At 49.9% G+C, this 24,764-nt stretch overlaps 6 protein-coding genes across 6 annotated transcripts; 3 read left to right on the forward strand and 3 right to left on the reverse strand.

Moving 5' to 3' along the window:
* Positions 1–1,573: 1,573 nt before the first annotated feature.
* Positions 1,574–3,494, forward strand: BX661DRAFT_198874 (uncharacterized protein; the record flags this gene model as incomplete). Its single annotated transcript, XM_051538272.1, has 7 exons — positions 1,574–1,613; positions 1,651–1,700; positions 2,229–2,324; positions 2,362–2,572; positions 2,602–3,130; positions 3,166–3,358; positions 3,384–3,494. 7 exons carry the CDS (start codon positions 1,574–1,576, stop codon positions 3,492–3,494), a joined length of 1,230 nt encoding a protein of 409 aa, XP_051390906.1.
* Positions 3,495–3,581: 87 nt separating this feature from the next.
* On the reverse strand, positions 3,582–6,776 carry BX661DRAFT_194022 (PRP1 splicing factor, N-terminal-domain-containing protein; the record flags this gene model as incomplete). Its single annotated transcript, XM_051537841.1, is given in 8 exon segments — positions 3,582–4,435; positions 4,569–4,695; positions 4,797–5,123; positions 5,222–5,423; positions 5,436–5,635; positions 5,719–5,830; positions 5,996–6,355; positions 6,715–6,776. The coding sequence occupies 8 exon segments, from the start codon at positions 6,774–6,776 to the stop codon at positions 3,582–3,584; spliced, it is 2,244 nt and encodes a 747-aa protein (XP_051390907.1).
* A 2,518-nt stretch (positions 6,777–9,294) lies between these two features.
* On the forward strand, positions 9,295–12,462 carry BX661DRAFT_183693 (uncharacterized protein). The gene is made up of 4 exons (XM_051536279.1): positions 9,295–10,633; positions 10,731–11,605; positions 11,635–12,129; positions 12,168–12,462. Exons 1-4 carry the CDS (start codon positions 9,420–9,422, stop codon positions 12,311–12,313), a joined length of 2,730 nt encoding a protein of 909 aa, XP_051390908.1. The 5' UTR covers positions 9,295–9,419; the 3' UTR covers positions 12,314–12,462.
* A 5,389-nt stretch (positions 12,463–17,851) lies between these two features.
* On the reverse strand, positions 17,852–18,609 carry BX661DRAFT_183697 (uncharacterized protein). The gene is made up of 3 exons (XM_051536280.1): positions 18,434–18,609; positions 18,140–18,307; positions 17,852–18,110 (listed from the first exon to the last, which is right to left on the reverse strand). The coding sequence occupies exons 1-3, from the start codon at positions 18,434–18,436 to the stop codon at positions 17,952–17,954; spliced, it is 330 nt and encodes a 109-aa protein (XP_051390909.1). The 5' UTR covers positions 18,437–18,609; the 3' UTR covers positions 17,852–17,951.
* Positions 18,610–19,599: 990 nt separating this feature from the next.
* BX661DRAFT_213627 (uncharacterized protein) lies at positions 19,600–20,743 on the reverse strand. The gene has a single exon (XM_051538743.1). The coding sequence runs from the start codon at positions 20,678–20,680 to the stop codon at positions 19,625–19,627; it is 1,056 nt and encodes a 351-aa protein (XP_051390910.1). The 5' UTR covers positions 20,681–20,743; the 3' UTR covers positions 19,600–19,624.
* Positions 20,744–21,687: 944 nt separating this feature from the next.
* Positions 21,688–23,614, forward strand: BX661DRAFT_183698 (uncharacterized protein; the record flags this gene model as incomplete). Its single annotated transcript, XM_051536281.1, is given in 5 exon segments — positions 21,688–22,178; positions 22,205–22,448; positions 22,487–22,769; positions 22,809–22,829; positions 22,849–23,614. Coding segments are annotated over 5 exon segments (1,668 nt in total), but the record flags the coding sequence as incomplete, so codon positions are not given.
* Between the last annotated feature and the right edge of the window lie 1,150 nt (positions 23,615–24,764).

Below are 24,764 nucleotides of genomic sequence, written 5' to 3' on the forward strand. Positions count from 1 at the left end.
CAGGTTTTCTATTTTTTTATTTCTATTTTACAATGGCTCTTCATGATAGAAAAGGATACAGAAAGGAATGATATGGTAAAATACTATAGAAAAGCTGAGAACAGCGTCAATCCGGTGCTCAACAAAGTGAGTTTTTTTATTTCTTATTATATTGTTAAGAAAATGTACTAGCTGCATTAATTTGAAAAAGAAATATAAATCTTGTATGTGGATATTAGATAAAATGACCATAGAAAAGGAAAAATTACGCTTCTCTTTTCTTGTGGTCAAAATTTCAGCAGTGGGTTATGCATGCAGACACAGGTGTGTATTTGCCGGTGGCTTATTTCATTTTGTGTGTTTGTTTAAAACCGGACATGAACACTCGTTACAATAGAAAAACTACAAGAGCGTGCAAAAAAATGATATTAGCAAAAAGCCTCTTGACCAGCCCGCCAGCTATATTTGTGTAGCTTATCCATTTATTCAATCAATGTGAAAACAAATAAACAAATTAGAGAGAAAATAGGGAGAAATAGGGCGTTGTACTGACACTATAAAAAGTTACATTTAGACCAAGGGGGGGAGGGAGTTTCCAATCGCTTTGACAATACTTTTAAAATAAATATTTTTTTGGTCGATAAGCCACTATTTATATTTTTGTTTATTTGGTTTTTTGATTGATTGTGTGTAATGTGATAAGCCATTTTTTTAAATATCTGACTAATATTATGAGTGGCTAAAAAAATTGGATTATATTTATGTGGTGTAAAAGGTTGTTTGATAAAGCAGTATGTATATATATATATGTATATGGAATAAATGGACAAGTTTAGGGTGGTGTTTGTTGTTAATGCATCGATCGTCGGCATTTCTCCATTTGCTTTATTCCAGAAAAATAACTGAATAACATTAAAGTTTTGCTTTTGCAAAGAAAAAAGACGATTAAAAGTGATTAGATTTATTGTTTATTGAGCCAGCAGAGCACAAAAACAATTATTTTTTTTGTAATTCAAGATAATCAATTTAGTATATTTCATGACGTACCATTTTTTTCCTTCATTTTTTTCATTTAATTTATTTTTGCATAGATTCATACATCATGCAGGGCGGAATTGGGAGAGCGAGAGTGGGAGAGTGCAAAGCGGAAACGCGGAATATGTTCCAAAAAAGGAAAAAGGAAAAATGGTTTTTTTTTTTAGCGGAGCGGGATTTGATTGGGAAAAAAATAGTTTAAACCCCAAAAATAGTAAATATAATCTTTATAATATATTTTCTCACAATTTAAGAGGTAAAAAAATGAGTAAAAAAGCAAGGATATCAAGCTTACTTTTTCAAATGAATTCTCTACTGTTCTTTTTATTTTTATTTTGCTATTTTCTGGCACCCACCCATATCCATTCATCACATATACACTCACATACCAATACGCAGTGAATAAAAAAAAGTAAAAAGAGTAAATAAAAACTATAGTTTGATTATGCAGCAGAGCATCGTTGAGTAAAATAATAAGAGGAGACATTAATTATTAAACATTAAGCTAATGTCTATGTAATTCTCTTATTGGCGATTATCATTAAATTGAAAAAGTCAAATGGGAAAGGTCGGGTCAGGTGAGAACCACGCTATTGGTAGTCAGGCAGGCAAACAGGCAAACAGGCAGGCACGCAGGCACGCAGGCACGCAGGCACGCAGGCACGCAGGCACGCATACTGCTGGCAGTTGAGGCCAAAAGCTAAAGGCTAAAAAAGGCCAAAGGCCAAAGGGCAGAAAAGAAAAACAGGCGTGTGTGGAAACAAGAAGCAGAGGAAGAGTGCAGCCTCCCCATTTTTGTACATAATTTCACTTTACTTTTTCACCGTGTGCCAGAGTTTTTTTTCTTCCCTTTTTTGTTTTTCTTTTTCACTCTTACGTTATTTATTTTCTCCTTTTTTGTTGTTGTAATTGTACTGAACAGCATTTCTTGTACCGTGAAACTTGACTACAAGACACCTTTTATTATTACTTAATATTATTGAGACCAATTTGGCCTTTCCTTTTATTTATTCCTTATTAAATTGAAAGATTTCATTTAGCATCCGCGTGGGCCTTCGAGCAATCCAAAGAAACAACCAAACATAAAATAACCACTATCCTTCTCTTTTTTTTGTTTAAAATGTCGAGCGATGCACCCGCACCGCACCCGCACCTCCAGCTTCAGCGGCCAGCGACAGCAATTCACCAGGCATCACTAATTCAGATGACACCAGCCGCGGACGCCACACATCCGCATAGTGCCCCACATTGTTGACGTGCGGCACTGCCTGTACTTTGACGTGATGAACCGCGACGTAGCCGAGGGCACGGTCCTGAAAGTGGGCGGTTCACAGAGCGGTCAGCCAGCAGATGAGCCGAATTGCATTCAAAAGCAAGGTAGTAAGCCGGAGCCACGCGGAAGTATGGACTGAAAACGGGCAGTTCTTCATCAAGGACACAAAGTCATCCTCGGGAACATTCCTCAACCACATGCGGCTGTCGCCAGCGGGCGTCGAGAGTCGAGCGCACCCGCTGCACGACGGCGACATCCTTCAGCTAGGCGTCGACTACCAGGGCGGTACAATGGACATCTACAAGTGTGTGAAGATCCGGCTGAGATTAACCGCAACTGGCAGCGCAGCAAGGAAAACCCATTCCGGCAGCAAGTAATGCAGAACATCCAGAATGCCTACCATGCGATCGGCACCACGGGCGAAAAGGGCGCAGGAGGAGCGGCAGCGGCAGAAAACAGCAACACCGAGTGCTGCATCTGCCTGTACCAAATGGCAGCGTTCCAGGCTCTGTTTGTCGCGCCATGCTCGCACTGCTTCCACTTCAAGTGCATCAAGCCCATCCTGTTCACAAGCACCGGGTTCAGCTGCCCGCTGTGCCGCACGTATGCGGACCTTGAGGCCAACGTCACCATTGACGAGAACGATATGGAGGTCGACGCCAAGCAGCCGGCTGTGCTGCAGCTGCCGCCGCTCGTGCTGCCCGCCGGCATTGCCCAGCCGCAGCCGCAGCCGCAGCCGCAGGCGGCCGTCGATGCGGCCGTCGACGCTGTGGCGGCTGCTGAGAGTGCAGCTGCCGATGGCTCTGCCGCTGCCGCGCCGCTGCTGCCGCCGAGGCCTCCGCTGTTGGCGCCATGCGTGGAGGCATTCCAATGTCGAGCCGCGACGATGGCAACTCGACGCCGGTGCCGAGCGAGCAGCCGGCAGCCGACTCGTTTGGCTCGACGCCGGTGGGCAGCATGCCGACGAATATGACGCAGTTTGGGTCGCTCGCTGGTGCTGAGGACATGCAGCTTGCGTCGCCTATGCGTTCGGCGGCTGAGGCCTGTGCTGCTGTTGGCCAGCCGGCGGATGTTGGCGCGGCTGCTGCGGGCGGAGCTGCGTCGGCAGGCGCCGCTGAAGGGGACGCGCGGACGCGGCGGCGGCGGCGGCGGCGGCGGGCAGGCAGCAGCGGGACCGGGCGCCAATGGCAGCAGCGAGGCGCAGTGAATGTTCCTTCGTGGCTTTTTCTCCTTTATACTATCTTTTCCTTTATGCTTTCTACGTACTAAATCAACTAAATCAAACCACCCTTGATCATTGCTGCAGCTGCGGCAGTGACGACAGCGCGGCTGCTGCCTTGCGCAGAACCTCGGCGGTCGTCAGATGCGCGTTCTCGGGAGCCTTCGCCACGCGCGGCCACACCTCTCCGTGGCGCGGCTCCGCCCTGGCGCACTCGGCCTCGACCGCGCCGACGCCGACGCCGCCCCCGCTTGCCTGCTCAAAGCGCCAGCGCCACGCCCACGCGTCGCCGTGATCCGCATCCTGCACACACGCGCGCGCAAACCACGCACGGGCCTTCTCGACTTTGCCCTCGGCCCAGAACAGCCGCGCAACCATAACAACAACCTCGACGCCGCCGCCGGCGGCGTTTTTGAGCGCGTCGACCGACCGCGCCTTGCGCTGCGCGCGGTCCGCCAGCACAATGCCCTCTGCCCAGAGGCACGCGGCATGCGGGCACTCCTGCAGGGCGCGCGCCAGCGTTGTGCGCGCCACGGGGGCCCCCAGCGCGCGGGCCTCCAGCCGCACGGCCTGCAGCCACAGGGCCGCGCTGCGCGGCACGTGGACGCGCGCCCGCTCGAGGATCGCGCGCGCACGCGTCGGCTGGTCGGCAGCAGCCGCCATCCCGGCCGCCTGCGTCCACAGCGCGACCGCCGTCGGGCACAGCTTGAGCGCGCGCGACAAGGTCGCCTGCGCGTCGCGCATGCGGCCGCCCTGCGCCTCCAGCTGCGCACAGACCAGCCAGAGCTTCGGGCACTGCGGGAACCGCGCCAGCGCGTCCCTGCACAGCGCCAGGGCCTCCTCGGGCCGGCCGGCCTGGCGCAGCAGCACGGCGCTCTTCATCCAAATGCGCGCGGTGCCAAGCGGCCGTGGCCGCCGCCGAAGCGCATCTCGCGTGCGCGCGCCAGCAGCGCCAGCGCGCGCTGCGGCTGGCCGCTGCGGCTCTCCAGCTTGACGGCGGCCAGCAGCAGCTGCTCGGACCCTGGGTTGGCGGCGAACGCGCGTCGAGAACGGCGCGCGCACGCGCCACGCTGCCCTGCGCCGCCCACGCGTGCTTGGCGGCCATCAGCCACAGCACCTCGGCGCCCGGGCAGCTGCGCGTGGCGCGCTCCAGCAGGTCCGCAAGCCCGGCGCCGGCGCCGTGCTCGGCCTCGGCGCGGCGGCGGCGCGCCACAGGTCGGCGCTGCCCGGCTGCAGGTCCAGCGCGGCCGCGTACAGCGCGCGCGCCGTAGCCATGCTCTGCGCCGCCACCGCGTCGGCCTCGGCGGCCAGCGCGCGCGCGCGGTCCTCGGGCGCATCGTCGGCGTCGAACCCCGCCGCGCTGGCCGCACGCACGATCGCGCCGCACGTGCCCGGGTACCCGTCGGCGGCGCTCTGCACAGCGAGCTGCAGCCAGCCGGCGCGGTCGACGGTCTGCGCCAGCGCCGCCACGGCCTTGGCCATGACGCGCAGCAGCACGGCCGAGCCGCCCTGGTGCTGCTCCTCGAGCCGAGCCGCCGCCACCCACACGTCTGCGCTCGCCGGCACGGCGCGCCGCGCGCGGTTGAGCACGCGGCGCGCGTTCTCGCGCGTCTCCAGCTTGGCCAGCGCCAGCCACAGCGCGACGCTGCCGGGGCACGCTCGACGGCGTGGGCCAGCAGCACGCGCGCGTCGGCCGCGCCGTCCTCCATGCTGACCGCGTCCATCCACAGCGCCTGGCTGCCGGGCACCTTCTCCAACGCGCGGCGCAGCACGCGGCGCCGCGCCTGGCCGATCTCCAGGTCCGCCGCCGCCGACCACAGCCGCACGGACTGCGGGCAGTGGCGCACGCCCGAGGCAAGGATCGCACGTGCCTCGGCGGTGGCGTGCAGGCGCGCGGCCTCCACCCACACGTCCTCGCTGCGCGCGCACCGCTCGCACGCCTCGAGGATGACCTTGCGCGCACGCGCCTGCTCGCCGGCCATCTCCTCGACGCGTGCGCGCGCGAGCCACCCGGGGGCGCTTGTGGGGTTCGCCGCCGTGACCGAGCGCAGCAGCTCGCGCGCGCGCCCAATGTCGCCGACCTCCGCCGCACGCGCGGCGCCCAGCGACCCGAGCGACGTCAAGTAGCCCTGCGCATCCACGGCCTCCTTCGGCCCGCCCCGCCCAGCTGCTGCTGGTGCTGGTGCTGCTGGTCCAGCGTCATCCGCAGGACGCTGTCGCGCGCCTGCCCGATCGCCAGCAAATCCGTCGCCCCGCCGCCTGCTGCATCGATGGCCTGGTCGGGCCGTCGAGCCCGAGCCCCGAAACCAGCGTGCGGTCGGATACTTGCGAGAAGCGCTCGCCGCGCCGCCCGTCCGCTGCTGCCTTCCGCCGCCGCTTGGCCCGCGCCGCAGTCTCGGCCACCTGCGAGACCTCCGGAATCCCGTCCATTCCTCCGCCGTCACTGCGCCCAGCTCCTTCTTCAGCCCACGCAGCTGCGCTTCAATCACCGGCACGTCCCCCGTAGGGCTGTGCCGTGCGGGGATTTGCGCTTGCCTGCGTGCCGCTGTTCCATCTGTGCATCGATCTGCGCCCAGACGCGATCGGCTTCCTCGTCGTCTGCCTCGTACCGCATATTGCTGAACAGTCCTTCTTCGTTTTCGGCGTCTTGGAATCGTGCGTCCACGGATGCTGCCAGCGACGCCTTGGTTCCCCGGGCTCTGCTGCTGCTATCGCCTGCTGCAGTGGCGCCGGCGGTGGCGGTGGCGGTGGCTGCGGCTGCTTCGCGCGCTGGCCCGATATCTGACCGAGTGGTGAACCCGGATGCACCGCGCCCGAGCCCTGCAACGTATCCGGGCGGTGCGGCTTGCCTAAGAAATCCTTCGTGACAGAAAACATTTCCTTAATGATTGTATTTATCGGGAGTACACATACAAAGAATAAATATAATGGAATCAATCTGAGAGCAGCTTGCTTTTTTTTGCTTTTTGCTTTTTAATTTCTTTAGTTTTATAGCTGATCTAAAAAATCGCCGTATTTGGGCTAGCATCACATGACTATAATGGAATGTTGCTATTAATTACGCGTTTTAATCTTAATTCTGATCAATTCAGGCTGTAAGCAATGAACCATTGTGAAAACTAAAATCAAAACGCATTATCTTACGGTGGTGCATTCTTTCTTCTTCAAACAATCCTTCTAGAGCCTCTGCATTTATTTAAACGCTTACACGCTAATACACTCCTCAACACATCGGCTCTCTCCGGGTATTTGGCGACCTTTGTGCCACATTATTCTGGGTTTTTTGTGCCAAGGCACAAGCCAGCTAGCTGTAGTAATCGCGCCAGAAAGGATGGGTCCAATAAATCTTTATTAAAACAAAAGCGCAGGAAACCTCCTATTGAGGCCTCCCTGCTGCCATTTTATAGGCAGAGAGCCATAGTGACTGAATGCTATCTCAGCCGCCACTGCATCAATGCGTGCTCGGCATTGACTTGGCTTGCAAGCTCTCGGCTTGACCGAGCTGAGCTTATGTGGTGAGAATCACCACACCAACTGTCTGTCGAGTCCGATCTGCAGAACATGCCATTTGGTGATCAATATTGAGCAGATGCCCAATGTGACAAATATGCCATGCACTGTGCACAAAGTGCCGCGACGCAGCTATTGAACTGATTAAGAAAAGTAGTCGATACATTGCGGATTTTTTTTTTTACGCTTGGATATTAAAGGCAACATGCCGAACTATATTTTCCGCGACAAAAATGGCCACCCTCCCGCTGGTGTACTTTGTCCTCGAGGAGCTGAATTCAATGCGTTTTCCTATATAGTGTTGCCAGACTGAAATATGAATGGATTGAGTCGAGAATCGCGAAACAGTTTCACCTGCGCGCTGATCGATAGACGCTATTGATAAGCAGCGTAAATCAGGAGCATTAATTGTGCCAACATGCTCCATTCTGTAATGCACACGCATAAGCGTACACCACGAAAACAACATTGACTGCAAGATACTGTCTACTCGCAGAAGATCAGTTCCAACGGAGCGCACAATGACAATGTGCACACAAAGCGACTAAATATAAGATGGCTGTAGTATTTAGAAACATAATAAATTTATAATCATAATTTAACATAAAATAGTGTTCACTCTTATAGTAGATACCCGGGCTGTTAAAGTTACAAGACATTTTTCTTTGTTACGAGGCCTAGAATTCAGCTCAAGAGTTCATTTTACGTGACAACTTTATGCTCAGAAGGCATGGGCAAATAATCACCCGAATGGCCTATTATCCGCTATCACTCATTGCCTTTTAGCCAGTCTTTATTGGCTGCGTGTAAAAACATAACAGCAATTTTTTTAGCAACCAAATATTGCAGCTCCGTTACCATTAATTGCGGAATGTATTAAAACTATAAGGTGACTATGCCGAAGAGCAGAAGCAACACGATTTGCATTCAAAGTGCTCGAGTCGGCGCAATCAGCAGTTTGCGTTCTAAAGTTATGCGGACGGTTTGCCCAAAAAAAAAACTTTTTTTACAAGTTTCTTACAAAAATCCACCATGCCCATTATATTATCTTTGCACTAACTTTCTGCTCAGAAAGACTTTTATGTGTTGGCAATGCATTTGCCGGCTGAACACGAGTACTTTAGTAGACAAATTCATCACATCTACGAGATCAAAGTACTTATTCATAGTTTTTAGACTGATTTTTTTGGAATAAAAAATTGGTATATTCAACACACATGGTACATTAATACTGGTATATCAATCAATCAATGCCAGTTTGCTTTTGAGTAATCAAAAAAAAAACGGAGATATTATCCTTTCAGTTTTTTTTTCTTTTTTAAATTATTTATTTAAAATTACAATTGATAGAGCAAAATTTTTGCCCCCTCTGGTAGATAGCATCAGCCTTCATGGACAGTGATGCTGATTGACATTTAGTATCAGCGATGTTAATCATGGCAACCAAAAACAATTGAATCTGTTTATTCACCAAATATATATATATATATATAAATGCGAAATGCCTCTAGATCTTAAGCGGGAGTATCTGTCCTGTTGAAACAAAAAAAAAAAAAAAAAAGAGGTTTACCACCTTTCTACCAAATATATTTTACCAATAACTTTCTTACTTTATCCATACACTCGCGGTGCTCAAAAATGTCCTACTGCCACGCAACAGCCATTGACGCTCAAATAGAAGGTGTGGTTGACGGCTACAAAACATCCTTTACGTTTACATTTCACAAACACGAAACTGTGCAAAAACTTGTCAGTGTCATTTTGGATTACCTCAATATTACCTCCGCCAATTTCGAACTGATGTCTTCAGTTTCTTACGGACGCTGTATAGCAACCGATGCACTGCTTTGCAACCACTTGAATGAAAGATCCAGTATTTCAATCATTTATAGAGCTAGGCCCAGTGCTCCACTTAGCCATGCGCTGTGCAGGATCATCTAATCGAAGGCGGGCGATGAAGAAGAAGAAGAAGGAATAAAAACATTAACAATCAAATTTATTTTTCATTTCAACCAAATAAAAATATGCATAATTTACATAAAATGCAACTAGTAAATAAAAATAAACGTTAATTTGTTTAAAATCACTCATGTTTAAGATTGTGCCCAAATTCTACAAAAATGCGTCAAGTGTGCGAAAATCCTCATTTGATTTGCTGCATGTGGATATTGCATGCGGCAACATGTCGGACGCCGGATAGCAAAATGAGACGCGCACGTGTGATTGCGTGTTATTATTTTTTTTCGTCACTTTAATGATTTTTGGAAACAGCCTCGGCTTTATTTATTTATTTTTATACTTATTTCTGGATTGTATTATTTTTATATTATTTTTGATTGTTCTCTTTAACTTTTTGTTCTCTGCTTTATTATTATTATTATTCTTTTTATTTTTTACAACCTAATGGACTTCAATTTCAATTTCAATCCGCCAGACCCTAATCTTCCCGACCAGTACATTGCGCATGCCAGCGACTTGCTGACACAAATTGTATTTTCGACCCTGCTCGGCGGCACGGCGTTCGTCGCCTTTTGCCTGCTGCGCTCCCGTTGGCCCGACGTCTATGCCCCGCGTGCAAGGCTGCTGTTTGCGGCGCCAGCGCGGATAGGCAAGTCGCTGCTCGGGTGGATCTCCATGACGCTGGACGCCAAGGACTACGACATCATGTACAGCGTCGGCCTCGACGCACTGCTCGTCCTGCGGCTGTTCAAGATGCTCGGCGCGCTGTCAGCTACAGCATCGCTGATAGGTCTGTTGGTCCTAGTTCCGCTCAAAGTGATCTTGGATCCTCAGCAGCAGCCCAAGGACGGCAGTGGCAGTGATTCAGGAAGGTCGCTTTACGAGTCCATCACGACGGCGGCTATGGGCTCCGAGCGGCCGCTCATAGTGCACTTTGCATTCGCCTACGTATTCACAGCCCTTGTGTACTATTACTTTTCGCGGTTCGCGTACCAGGCCATATCGCTGCGGTGGCATTACTTGCTACGAGTGCGCAACACGCGGCCGGCAAAGTCCGTCATGGTCACGGGCATCCCGACAGAACTCGCGGCCGAGCACGAGCTCAAAGATCATTTTGAGCGCAGCGGCTGCGGCCAGGTCGTATCCGTCGAGATAGTGCCGCGCATCGAGCGGCTGGGCGAGATTGTGCGCCGCCGGGCCGGGCTCCTGCAGCTGATCGAGGAGAAAATCACGTTGATTCTGGGGAATCCTTGCACGGCCATTGGCTACGACCGCGACCGGCTGCAGGACCTGCTCAACGCGCATCACACGGATGATCACTACGCCGAGGCATGGCAGCTTCTGCGCCAATGGTCGATGCCGCGCTACAGGCCGCCAAAGGGCGCTCGCAAGCTAGACGCGCTCGTCATGGAGCTCGAGTATCTGCTGCGGCGCTTCCACCACGCCGACGGCGTCATCGGGCAGGTACGCCGCGAGTGGTTTGCCTCGTACGATGGCAGGCGCGATCGCAGCTCGACAGTCGGCTTTGTCACTTTCGCCAACGCCTCTTCGGCGCACCTTGCGGCGCAGTCATTCACGTACGCCCAGCCGTTCAAGCTGCGCACCGAGCTGGCGCCCGAGGCGCGCGATGTGTTCTGGGAGAACGTTGCGCTGCCGCTGTCTCGCGGCTCACGCGCGGCTCTGTGTCCTTGGTCATTTATGTGCTGATGATGTGTATTGGTTCACCATGGCGTTTTTGCTGTCGACGCTGGTCAGCATCGACGCGCTGAAGGAGTACTTCCCGAGACTGCCCGAGTTTGTAGACAAGAACAAGTGGCTCAAGGGCTTGTTCAGGTTCACAACGCCGACGTTCATGCTGTCGCTGATGAACGCCTGCGTGCCGTTTTTCCTGAGCTGGATCGCGCGGGTGTCGGGCATCCAGAGCCGGTCGGGCATTCAAAAATCTGTGCTCAAGCGGTACTTTCTCTTTCTCATTGTCAACGTCCTCCTGATATTCACTGTCTCGCGGACCATCCTGACGGACTACGACAAGTGGATTGAGAACCCGGCGCGCATCCCCAAGCTCTTTGCCACCAGCCTGCCGACCGCCGCGCCGTTCTTTATGGACTACATTATTCTGTACGGCCTCGGCTACTACCCAATCCAGCTGCTGCAGCTGGGCTCGATTTCGCTAGCTGTCTTCCGCCGCATGGTGTGCCGCACGCCGCGGCAGTTCGCCGACGCCCTGCGGCCCAACTACATCGACTGGTCGTTTATTCTGCCGCAGCCCATGCTTGTATTCGTCATTATGGCCACGTACTCGTCCCTGGCGCCGTTTATCTTTGTCCTGGCCTTCCTGTACTACGGCATCGCCTACGTGGTGACCAAATACCTGGTGTACTACGTGTATGCGAGGCAGTTTGAGACCGCCGGCGAGTTCATCATCCCGGTGCTCAAGTTGCTGACAGGCAGCCTGTGGCATTATTACTGCTTGATTATCGGACTGTGCGCACTGAAGGGCGCTGTCGGGTACATGCTGATGCTCTTCCCGTTGCTCTGGATTAACAGGTACTTGCTGTCTGACGTGTCGCGTCAGTTCTATGAGAACGCCAAGTTCTTGCCGCTGGATCTCTGGAGTGTACAGGGCACAAGTCCTCCGCAATCCCCGAGCAACCCACAGAGTGCAATGGCTACCCCGCTGCCGCCACTGCCACCGCCGCCACGCTTGAGGAGGAGGAGGAGGAGGAAGGTGGTTTCCTCGAGTCGCAAGACACCAATGTGCATGAGAGCCATGCAACATCCACAGACTACTTGCTTCCGCGCGCCCACGTGCCTTCGCCCTTTGGCCAGCTTCTGGATGCCATTGACTCGGAGTCGCGCGGATCCGCCACCCGGCTCTGGGAGTACCTCCATACGCGACTGCAGCGGCTCTGGACAGTGGTTTTCAGCAAAATATACATTGACCCACAAGCCGCGCCCGAAATATTCCGCGACCTCGACCGCTCCTACAGCATAAACATCCCCATGTCCTTGGAATCTGAACCCCTATCCGGCACTCTATCTCGTGCGAGATCATTTACTGCAATATTGCCCTCGCTTCATCCGAGGTTTAGCACGACGTTTGAGGACAATGGTGGTGATTTTTTGCGCAATATGCGTGCCGAGTTGATGCTTGGTAGGGACCAGAGGGAGGGGAAGATTAAGGCGGATGAGTTTACGGATTTGAACAGTCGCCGATTTCACTGCTTGACGGCGTGCTTGACCAGGGGTTGGCTGTTTACGAGCATCCCTATCTTATTGGGCATTTGCCCACCCTGTGGCTGCCGATGAAGAGGCAGGAGAATATTTTGAATGAGTGAGCTTCCACCAATACATTGTCGAGCTTTCTGTTACTGTACATTGAAATTGTTCCGTTCCGTTCTGTTCTGTTTATTATGTTTTTTATTTTATATTTTTTGCACTAATAAAATTTATTTATCCTGCGTGGTTGAATTCAAATTTATATTCATTAGCTTGCTTTGTATTTGTCATCAAAAAATAAAGAAATTGCTTATTGTATAAAGGAAATGTTGCTGATGGCCAGCTCTTTATTGTTTGCGAATATTTTGTCCATAAAAATTTTGACAGATTAATCCTGTCAAATACATTTTTTAAGCCGAAAGTAAAATAAATAAATAAAATATAATTAAGAGATTGCTTTTTAACAAAGCAGAAAGCTAGGAAACTAGAGAGTTGGATGCTGATTGCGAGTCTGCCAATTTCATATTTATCTGGAAAAATAAAGTGTAAAAAAGTGTAATTGAAGCTGTAGAAGAGCAGACTCGAAAATGGAATATTGTAAAAAAGAAAAAGAAAAATACCCTAGTCGCAAAAATTGTATATAAGGAGTCTTCAACCTCATCTTTTTCTACTCACCATTATTATCACTACCAAGCTGTTTTGTCTTGTCTACATACTCTTACTTTATACTTATTTATTTATTATCAAAGTTGACTATCATTAAAAGTGTCTGTAACATTCGTAAGCAATATTAGTGATTTAAACGTTGGAATTGGATTCAATAACAAAAAAAACATTGATACAATTTTCAAAGTTGGCAATATAATTAAAAATATATATATAAAAAGCCAATAGAACACCAAATATTTTAGCAGCAATTATTAATTAACTGTTAATGAGACCACATATTTCCGCGTTTCAACACCATCGTTAAAAGAAAAATTAAAAAATAAGTATGAATTGGACCCCGCCCCTGCCAAAGCAAGCGGCAGATACTACTAAGATCTATAATTTGTGTTATACTATTCATATTATTTTTCTAAAAAAAACATGTGTTTCTAAATCAAGTAATAGTAAACAAGATAAATACCTATTCGATATTTTGGACCAAATGAACATATATTTTACAGTAAGAAATAGCCTTTTTTAGCCATACACATGATTTGGATCTTGCAAAAAAGACAGCCATTTTTTTCTTCGATATAATGTGCTGGTGATGTCATCAACACACTTGCGCTGTTGGTTATTTATTCTTAGCTCTTCACTATTTACTTTTTTTATGCTCTCTCGTTCATTTTCTTTACCTTTACATTTTAACCGCGCATAGCTGTTTAAACTGTTTTTATTTACTGAATTTTATAGTTCACATTGACTGGCACGTGCGATATGAGGTTAAATTTTGAAAGCGAAAAAATACAGAACCATGTAACCCGGAAACTGGTGCCAATCAACACATTCGACAACATTTTTCAGCTCTTTTATTTTTCCGCTATTCAGCTTTTCCCACCTTAAAATCAAAGCTTCAGCTCTTTTTTCTCGCACTTTTTGCATTACCTCTAAAAAAAACATAAAAACATAAAAACACCAATTTCAATTTCAACTCAGCATACCAATTTCATCACTTGTATCACTATTATAATATCTCTTGTAATTTACGTGCCGCATTCGGCACCCTTACCATTAGGACACTCGCCGCCCAAAGTTATTTTGCTGCCACGACTGTGGACTACAAAGATACACAGCTACGCGGTTACACCCAAACACACGCACGGCGCACAGAGTACTTTTTTAAAATGAATTTGGAATCGTTTCGACAAAGAGTGCGGTACTTACGAGGGGAGGCGCTTAACAGCTGGCCAGCCCAAATAACAAACGTTCGCCTGCAGGCAATTCCACAACAGCGACAAAAACAACAGCAAGACCCAGCCATCCAAACTTTCTCTGGTGTCCGCGTCTGGTGCACAGGCACAGTGCCCACACAAGGACTGCGCAAGAGCACACTCCTATACAGCGCTGTACCCAGTATCAATTGTGGCGATGACTGCAAGGGCAAGGACAAAGATGAAGATGAAGGTGAAGACGAGGGCGAGGACGAGGACCGCGAGGTGGTCAGGGTTGCGGTATCCCGCAGCGTGTGGATGGACCGTGAGTGTCTAATGAGGGCCGAATACACAGACACCGGTTTATCGCGGTATCTATCGACCAGCGCCGTGGAAAACACAATGTGGCGAGAAAGCACTGACGGGGACTCGCCAGATCTCATTGTGCTGATGGACAAAGGAAGGCGATGGATTATGGGAACTGTAGGGCCGAGTGCTGGCGACATGCACTTTGAAGAACATATAGTGAGAACAGGTGATGATGGCAGCACAAAAGAAAGGCGCGAGAACGATTGGTACTATGTTCGCGGCGGGCCCGGCGGGCGCTTTGTTGCGTTCTCGCGCTCAGGCAACTTGGTCATCTACGATACGGTGAGCCGAAGCGAGCGGCAAGTGACAAATACTGCGGATGCAGCAGTGCAGTACGGCGTTGTCGACATATCGATGGAGGAGGAGCTCGGCCGGTCAACAGGGATTTTTTGGGGCCCGGTCTCGTCGTCTTCGCGAACGCAGCGCTTGCTGTGCGCGCGCGTCGACGAGACCCGGGTGCTTGAAATCGGGCTGCCGGATCTGCCGCTGGACAACAAGATCAATCCGGCGGCAGACCTGATCAACTCTCCCGAGGAGCTGTTCAAGGACGATGCATACAACTGGACCAACGGGTGCTTAGCCGACAGCGAGAAGAGAAGGCCACTGTGTGACTTTCAAAAGTATCCGAGGCCAGGCACGCCCAATGCCACGACGGACTGGGTTGTTGTTGAGCTGGACCACGGGCCAGACGGCGTTATTGAGCACAGGGTGCTTTTGCTTCACGAGAAATTTGGCCTGCAGCGCTTGTTTCCCTGGTGCGAGTACACGGTGCGCGCCGGGTGGTTGCCCCTGGCAGACGGCGGCGTGTGGCTGCAGCTGCTAGACCGCGCGCAGCAACACACGGCGATTGTTCGCATTCCTCTGCAGTGCTTTAGCAAGTGCCCTGAAAACGCCTGCGTCGACGTGCTGTACGAGGAGACTGCGCTGGAGAGCGCATGGATTAACCTGAGCCACTGCCACTACTTTCTCAAAGACTCGTCGCGCGACGAGGTTCGGCTCATTTTGGCCTCGGAGCGCACCAGCGGATTCAACCACTTGTACTTGGTCACCGCGCGCCTGGACGCGCAAGGGGTCGAGACCCTGCGGCATGCGTGGCAGACTATCGAGCCGCTGACATCGGGTCCGTGGTCAGTGACGGACGACGCTCGCCTCTTTGTCGACGAGGCGCACCAAGCAGTGTACTTTAGCGCGCGGCGGCCCAACCCGCTAACGCAAAACCTATTTGTCGTAGGCTACACGCGGCGCGGCAAGCCACAGCAGTTGACGATGCCAGGGTACTCCTACAGCCACTTTGCGTTTGATCCCACGGGCTCATTTTTCTACTGCCAGTCGTCGAACCTGTCGACGCCCATCCGCCACTGCGTGTACCAGATCACCCAGCCGGATCCTTGGGTTTTGCCTGGGGCGCATTGCTTGTGCGTCTTGGAGATTAGCACATGGCTGGCTCCGGCGACGCACTCGGGGATAAGCCGTGCGGGCAGCCGACGGTCGCAGAAGGACTGCATTGTGCACCGGCTGTCGTCCTGCTCAACTTCATCCCTGTCCTCGTACAGCCCGTCGATCTCGAGCATCGCCTCGGATGAGTACTTTGTCGAGAAGATCCTGTCAAAGCTGAGGTCCAGCGGACAGCAGATCCAGCACTCGACACTGGCGTCCGACCTGGCCAAGCTCAAGCGGCTCACACCGGCGTATGTGTCGCAGAGGGTTACAAAGGCCGTGAAGAGCGCCCTGCCATTCTGCAGCACGCCGCCCATTTTGCCCTTGAACCACCTGTTGCAAAGCACTTTATTTTTTCCGCTGTCCAGGCCGGTCAGTGAGCTGAGTGGCGCCAAGGATCCTGGGCTCGGCCGTGGCATCGGCCGCGCGTTGCTGAAAGTGCCCGGGTCTCTGGCGCCCGGCATCTTTGCACCAACTGCGGCACCAGCTGCTGTTTTGGCGCCCTCTTCAGTGCCTGCAGTGTCGGTTCCGGCGCTTGTGTCCCCCGTGGTACCTGCCGCCTCGGTCGAGCCTTGGTCTCTGACTACGGCCACCCGCTCGTTTGTTGCCCAAGAGACGCTGGTCGGCACACCCAGCCCTCAGCTTCCACGCAGCGCATCTGGCGACCCGCTGCCCCGTCTATTCAACTTTGCCGTGCCCCGGCCCAGTGGCGGCTATGACCTCCTCTTTGGACACGTTTATTTGCCGCCGGACCACCAGCCAGACAGCCCCCCCTCCGCGGCTGTGGTTAACGCCTACGGTGGGCCCCAGTGTCAGCTGGTGGCCAACGCGTTTCCTTATCCCCGCCATCGACGCCTAGCGATGCTGACGCGCATGGCGGCGTCTATGGCGGTAGTTTGCGTCGACGGCAGGGGCACGCCATACAGGGGCAGAGATTTTGAGTCGGTTATTCGCGGTAAGCTGGGCCAAACGGAGGTCGACGACATTGTTTGGGCACTCGAGTACCTCGACCACTATGGTATGGCCGCACTGGTGCCCACGCGCACGCAGCCACCCGCCTGGTGCTCCGATACGGTCTCGGCCACGCACACACCGAATGTGCTGCGTCCGCCCATTTTCCCGCCTCCTCCGTCGACCCTGTCGCTACTGTCAAGCGGAGGTGCGTATATCGAAGCGGACTGGGACCCTGTCCCGTCAGCTTGCCAGCCGTTTATCGACAGGTCCCGGGTGTCCATTCATGGCTGGTCCTACGGCGGCTACATTACGTTGCGCGCAATGTGTCTCTACCCGCAGTGGTTTGCCTGGGCATAGCCGGCGCCCCTGTTGTGCGCTGGGATTGGTACACAGCAGCCTACGCCGAGCGATACCTCGGCCTACTGCCCTCCTCGCAGACACTATACGACGATGCAATGGTTAAAATCGGGGTGCTGCCCTCGGATAGATTGGTCTTGGTGCACGGATGGAGTGATGACAACGTGCATGTTGCGCACACTGCTTTGTTGGTGAGGAGCGAGGCGTGCAGGTTTCGTTGTATGCCAACGAGAGACATGGGCTGAGGATGTCGTCGAGCAACGAGCATTTTGAGACACTGCTGGCGTTCTGTCTGTTTTCAAACAACCTGGCGTGAAGTGTATATGTAAGCTTTTTTGTACTAATAACTTTAATAATAAATGTAATTGAACTAAATATGTAATATACATTTAAAATAAGGTGGGGAAATGGTTCATTTTGGAATAATACCCTTTTGTGTACCCGGTAGGACGGGGAGGTGACCATGGGTCAATGTTATGTGTGATTTCGTGAGCATTGGGCGCATTTTCTTTTGCTGGAATAAATAAACGCTAAGTTGTTTTTTGAAATGGTACCACAAGCTCCAGAGGTTGTGAGCTACATTTGGGCGGTCTTTCAATAGCCGCTCCATAATGCTTTTCTTGGTTCTTTTTTTAATGCAAATCCCAGTCTGTGCTTTAAAGTACAGTGAACAGAACAATGGAATGGATATTACTTTTATTTGCAAAAAAACAAAACAAAAACAAAAATATGGAATGGTGATGGAAAACCAGTAGAAAACAAAAACAGAAAGAAAAAAGAATTACGCGGCCGGGGCAGTAGCAGCAGCGACCTCGCCATCAACAGCGGCGACAGCCTGCGCAGCCTCGGCATCGGCAGCCTTGCCAACAACAGGCTCGTAGGTCTCACCATTGACGGTGAGGATCTTCTTTCCGGTCTTCCTGATAATCTCAACGACCTCCTCCAAGGCTTAGTCGTCGTCACAGTTACCGACTGAGCGCCCATTTCGATGTTGATATTGTCTTCGGACTCGCCGCTCTTTATCAGTGCCTTTTTGACGGCACCGGAGCAACCACCGCAGTGCATCTTGACACCAATAACGTGAGCCAGGACAGGAGCGGAGGTCTCGACAGTGGCAGTGGCGGCGTCAGTGGAAGTCTACGATTGTTTTTAAAAAGTGAAATACACAAATTCATGCTGAATTAGTTTTGTTGTTTTGGAGTCGAATTCACTTGCTAAATACGACCAAGGCAGTGAAATAGCGTGGAAAATAATAATACTTGCCATTGTTTGTTGTTGGTGGTGGTGGTGGTGTTGAATTAGTTTGCTTTTGAAAAATAGTGGTTGTGGAAGAGAAAAAGAACAAAGATAGAACAAAATAGCGATGATGATGATGATGTGGAATAGAAAAAAGGTGGAAATGGAATGGAGGGCGGAGGAGTAGGGGGGGTTATATATGTGGATTATCCGTTTTTTCACTCTTGCTTGTTGGCTGGACTACTGGCCTAGCGAGAGAGTGGGAGTGGCGAAACAAAAACAAACCCAAAAAATCGGATTGAGCCAAACAAAACGTCCCACGAACAAGCCTTCAAAAAAATAAATAAAAAAAGCCCAAAAAGGCTCACATTCTTTCCTTCTTTCAGGCAAATTGGGCATTCACGTCACACGTCCGTTTTTACTTTTACTTTACTTTCACAAAGAGGGGAAATAAAAATAAATCATGTATGCATGAGTTTTCATTTTTAATGTTGCTTATACACGTTTATTTTCTACTCGGGTATTATGAGAGCCTAAATATAAAATAGAGGGGTTTTAGCTACTATATTTATATGTACGCCTTGCATTTATTCAAAGCATCCTGCTCGTGGGAGAATATATATGGCTAATAGCAAAAAACTTGACTGTGTATGTATGTATGATTCTCTTTGCTCTACGTAAATTTGCATCTTGCATCCTGCACCTTGCTCAGGGCGTGGCTGCGCCCACCACCACCATATCATAACCACAGAATCAGAATCAATATCAATATTAACCAGATTTCCCTTTCTTCCTTCATTCCTTCTTTCTTCCACAGAGGCAAGCGCACATGTCGCAGTAGCTAGATGCATGAAATTAAATCTAATAACTATGAATTAAATAAAGGAATGTATTGGCTTGCTTCGACTGAGCGCCTTTCCTCGGCCACATATGACAACTAAGCGAAGCAAGGTTGCCAGTTAATGTGAATTGTTTATCAAACTTTTTTATTACTAAATTGAAAAGTTGAAATTAAGATATGAATACTAATTAATTGACAAAGATTCAGCCATCTGATTGTGAACGACAATATGCGTGCGGAATACGTGGAGAAGATTCCACGCCCTGCAATGTAAGCCAATGTGTTGTTGAACTCCTGCACATTCAAGTTGTTTATATGGAAATGCTTAAGCTGCGGACATGCAACCACAGCAGCGAGGCAATCAAGGCTTTAATTGGTCACCAAAAAGGCATTTCGTTGTGGATAGCCAGCAAGTAAAAGTACCGGCCAAAATCATCGCCAAAAGCCTCAATATGCCAAACTAGCTCCGTGGCCTCTACTCCGTCTACGCAGGGCCACTCAGTCAAAAGCGAGCAATGCAGAACACGCAAATAACGCACGCTTCTAATGACCTGAACAATACCTGAAAAACTCAAAAGGCAATCAGGGATCTTGATCGACTGCACCCAGCTGAACACGAGGCCGTTATCAATTGCGCTCAACAACAATTCAAAATTTGAGTATCCGTAGAGCTGAACATCGCAGACCGAAATTGACGACTGTGTAGTCGTAAAAATAGACCATTGTGTTTCAAGTTCCCTTTTCAATGACCCTAGCATAAAAATACGAGGAACACAGTTATACAGCTGGATGGACTGAAGACAAACGAGCTGGCTACGTGTGAAGATCCTGTGCTTGTCAGCAATGCTAATGAAGTCGAGATCTATGGTCAGATGCAGTTTTTCCAATGTCCTGGAGTTGCCTTTGAACAAGACATTGTCAATGTATGGGTACGGGCCATTGAACGTAATCGACTTGAGAAAGCTGGAGGGCGCCATCAAACGAACAGTCGCCATTGTCGCCGCGTCTGGCTCAAATACATCGGCTGCATAGCCCAACTCGTAAAACATAATATCCTCCAATTTATTGTAACACGATGGGACGCCTCGATCGTTGTGCAGTATTGCAAACGCATTTTGCTTGGATAAGTGAGAAACACTCAGAAATCGGAGAGACGAGGCGCTACGACGGATGCATTTAACAAAGCGCGTGTGTCCATATCGGCCGATTAATGAAAAATGGGTGATTTCGCAAAACCCAACGGGTGGCACACAAGTGGAGAACATGCTATGGCCAGTCTCCACAAACGAAATGTCTTTAATGTAGCCAAAAAATACCGATGCCGCAATATCCATGAGAGTGCGGATATCATGGCTAATTTGGAAGTAGAAACCGCCAGTCCATGAAATGGCTACCCCTTCGAGACCCAGAACCACCAGTTTGATTTTGTGCATAAGAGCAGCATTATTACGAATGGCATCAGCAATGTCAACATCGCCAATAAATCCCGCGCCAAGGGAATCATTAATGAATATGAAAAGAGTGTGGTCACTTGGGAAAACAGCATCGGCAAAAGCGATTGCAAAAGACTAAAATACGAGCTGTTCTCCGAATAAAAAGGAAACAAAGAGGCAGACACACATAGTGTACTGACAACATTAATAAATGAAAAACAGACCCATCGAGAGCAATGGGCCAATAGCCGACTGTATATATGAGTATGCTTTGGGGATATAAATATAAATTGAGCCAGCAACAATTTATTTCTATAAACACGGAACGCCAAAGGCGAGACGTATGAAGAATGGATGATGCCAGTTTTCTGTCGTTGTTGTAGATAGTTTAGTTGGTGTTCAGATGATAGTTGATAATGTATTTGACAATGTGTCGAGGCAGAGATTGGAAAACCAGAGGGTTGGCCATTTTAAAAAATTAGAGATTGCGAAAAAAAAGTAAGGGTGAAGAAAGCGTTAAAAGGGTTGAGAGAAAATATAAAAGTGGAAATAACCCCGACGAAGGAAAAATTAGGAAGGGGTTTTATACTTGCAGCCCGGCAGTCTGGTGTGGGATAGAAACAGTCCAGTCCACTTGTTTGTAAACCATCGGTCTCGCAGAGTACCAATGGATTACTGCGCCACGCGTAAATAATTTACACGTGCTGATCGGCGTCATGCGTGTTGCGTGTGATTGGCGATATCCTCGCAGTATTATCAATTTTAAACAATGTGATTATCCATATCAAAATACACACGAGCAAACATGACTCGGACAATTGCCAGAGCATGTTATAAAAAAACAGTTTAGTTGATAATGCGGTAGCCAAAAAATGCACTGCAATGTTCGAGCTGTCTGTCGTTGGATGTTACTGCGAAAAATAAGCCATAAGCAGGCCAGGTCTACGCTTTCATCTAGGAAATCACCGATCTTGGAATTTGGTCGTGTAAAAAAAGCGACTTTAACCAACCAATCATCTTTCATACCCACCCATTTCCTTTCTCGCATTTTTTTATGATATTTTTTACTTTGTAATCGCCGCAATAATTTTTTTGTTCACAAGAGTCATTGCGAGCAATTCAGCGCACGCTCATCGTTTAACGGATGTTTCTAGCATTAGGCTGCCGATCTCGCACAGGTAGCTTATTCACCTGTGCTCGGATAACATCACCACCGGCGACTAGGCAACTTATTTCTACAAAAGCACCAGAGCCGCAATCAGAAACACAACACACAGACGCTGAAGAGAAAACACCGGGCTCACAGCTACGACTTTTGCGCTTGCCCAAATGGGACATTAAGCCCGTAGACAAGGCGCTGGTACCGTCAACCAGGGTCCTAGACGCACCGCAGCACGCAAGGCCCCTTGTGCGCTGGACACAAGAAGAGAAGGACCAATTTGACGGACTTCTTACCAAATACGTATTGCAGCGGCGCGAACCTGGAGGCATCAATTGGGTAAACATATCGAAGCAATTTTCCAGGCGCTCGCCCGACGCACTCAAGGCCCGCTACAACATGATATACCAGGACCTCAAGGCGGGCTATTTGACGAAAATTCTGGATTCCAGTTCGAGCAGAACCTCTCGCTGGCAAACCAAAAGATGCGCAAAGTTACCCGGTGGTCGACAACCGAGGACGACGCTTTGCGCACAGCGGTGGATATCTACGGGCCGCATAAATGGCGGCTCATTGCGGATTTCGTTGGAACGCGGAATTTCTTGCAATGTCATCGGCGCTGGGTTCGGTTAAATCGCCGATGCCAGGCGTGACGGCGCCGCTATTGCATTGGGCGCGATTAGCGCAGCGGCGTGCGAGACTCAATGGGTTACTCGGCAATGTCAGCAGCCAAAACGGGATTGTCGAGCGCAGATCGTCGGTGGTCGCGGCGTTGCTGAGCCAGCAGCAGGAACAGCTATCTGAGCGGAGCAAGAAGCAGGCCAGCCATACCCTGGATAATTGGCTTCTTGATGGCCGTGTACTGATCCTGCCTTTTACGCCCAAAGAGGATGAGGCGCTTCTGCGCTTGGTCAGGACGTATGGATCACGGTGGGGTTTTTTGCCAAATTGCTGACGGCCGTTTTTCAGCCACAAAGGAGAGGGCCGGGGGTATAGACGAGGACGTTAGTGCGACAGTAGTCCAGGCGCGCACAGCGGCTATCGTCAAGAAGCGGTACTACGAGCTGATACGGAAGTATTCCGAAAAAACCGCGAGCTGCACAGAGCAGAATTCAACTGCTGTAGGCGAGTCTGGTGAATCTGTAGGCGAAGGTGCGCTGCCCTGGTGGTCCGCAAAGAGAAGCAGGCGCAAGCCCGGAGATAGGACAGCCAAGCGTGCGATCCGGCGCTGGTCCGAAGAGGAATCCGCAGCCTTGAAGACAATAATTGAGGAGATGATCCAGGGCGAGCACGGATTCATATCGTGGGCCGAAGTCTCTCGCCGCATGGGCTCATACAACCGGTCGGCCTCCCAATGCCTAGTGTACTGGTCTCACAATAACGGAACTCATCTCAAACGCACACCATTTACGCTGGCCGAAGACAAGCTGATCTGGCCATTTGTCGTTGATCAGCAGCAGCGGCCTATTTCGTCCCGATATATGTCTAGTTACCGCGGCCGCAGGATTACTACCAATTATGATGAGGGTGATGGGCGTATGCCGCTGGTGGTCGGCATTGGGTGGCTCAGCACTGGCCCGATGGCTGGGAGGCCCACAGGTATGGTTCGCGAGCGCGTAAGGCGCCTGCAGTTGGTGATCGAGTGGCTGCGGGTGGTTGCTGGGGTGAAGGACGCTGGTTCTCACATCGAGCTGGTGAGCAAGCTGGCCGATTCGCCATCAAAGTTTCGAATCAGCAACCTCCACTCACAACAAATAAATAATTATTATTTATTTGTTCTATTTTTGTCACTCAACAGTGCCCTTTTTCCATTCTATTTTAAGACTTTATTTGTGTTGGAAAGGGTAATTGGATTGTATTGTTGCCGAGACCGGTTGAAATCCTGAATAAGATTGAGGTGATCTGGCTAATGAAAACCATTGCTTATACCGTGTTAGACTTTAGCTGTGTCAAAAAAATGCAAATTAAGGCGCAAGATAAAAAAATCGGAAACGAAGGGCAAATTGCTTTCCTTGGTAGATCCGTACCATTTCTGGGTGGGTATGGAAGGTCGCGATATTATTGTATAATAGTGCGACAAAATGTTCGATCATGGAGCCGAGCTGAAAATACGCACAGGCGCAGCACACGATTGCTCTGCCGTCGCCGTTTCGTTCTTTATGGGCTTGCCCCACTATCCCCACCCAATTGGGATAAGCACGTTTGTTGCAAGGGAATGAGCAGGGGAAAAGGCCGAGGCAGTCGAGAATACACAACCCCCACAATAGTGGAAATTACGTCATCAATGCAGAATACTGTGCTCGAATGTAAATTGTACTTTTTATTGTTTTGGCTTGTGCGGCAGGTTGGCGCAAAGATGACAAGCTGTGGGGTTTCATTGGGGGAAGGGTGTATTGCGCTCTAGCTGTTCTGACAGGAATCAACCAAGAACTAAGACCCGGGCCTATTCGCATATTTTGCCCCTCAGCTGTTTCTGCAACAGAGATCATACCTGCATAGCTATTTTTGCTATTATAGGTTTTGCTTATATCCATTTGCGGAATTGAATCATAATACTATAGAGGATAAAATCAGGCAGAATAACCAAGGTGTCATATCAATATTTCACTTGTCCTCGGACTTTGCGCTGTGCAAAAAAAATGTGAATGAAAATATACTTGCTAAAGAAAGAAAATATTGGGTTTTTTCTTGCTACGAAAATCTATTTTTTGTGGCAAACGGAGTGTATAAAAATGAAACCACACTCTTTCCTACTTTAGAATTTTTGTGTGCAATTTTTTTTCTTTTTTATCGTTTTTTTGCGGACTAAGCAAATCAACAATGTCTGTGTCATCCTAAAAAAGCATGCGCTTTGAATATAATACTTCTTGTTCTGCTTCAGTACACGCAATCCCCGCTCTATTATTATTTATATTTTTCATACTC

The sequence above is a fragment of the Kickxella alabastrina genome, assembly GCF_025024165.1.
Source record: "Kickxella alabastrina strain RSA 675 chromosome Unknown BX661scaffold_14, whole genome shotgun sequence".
Lineage (NCBI taxonomy): Eukaryota > Fungi > Kickxellomycota > Kickxellomycetes > Kickxellales > Kickxellaceae > Kickxella > Kickxella alabastrina.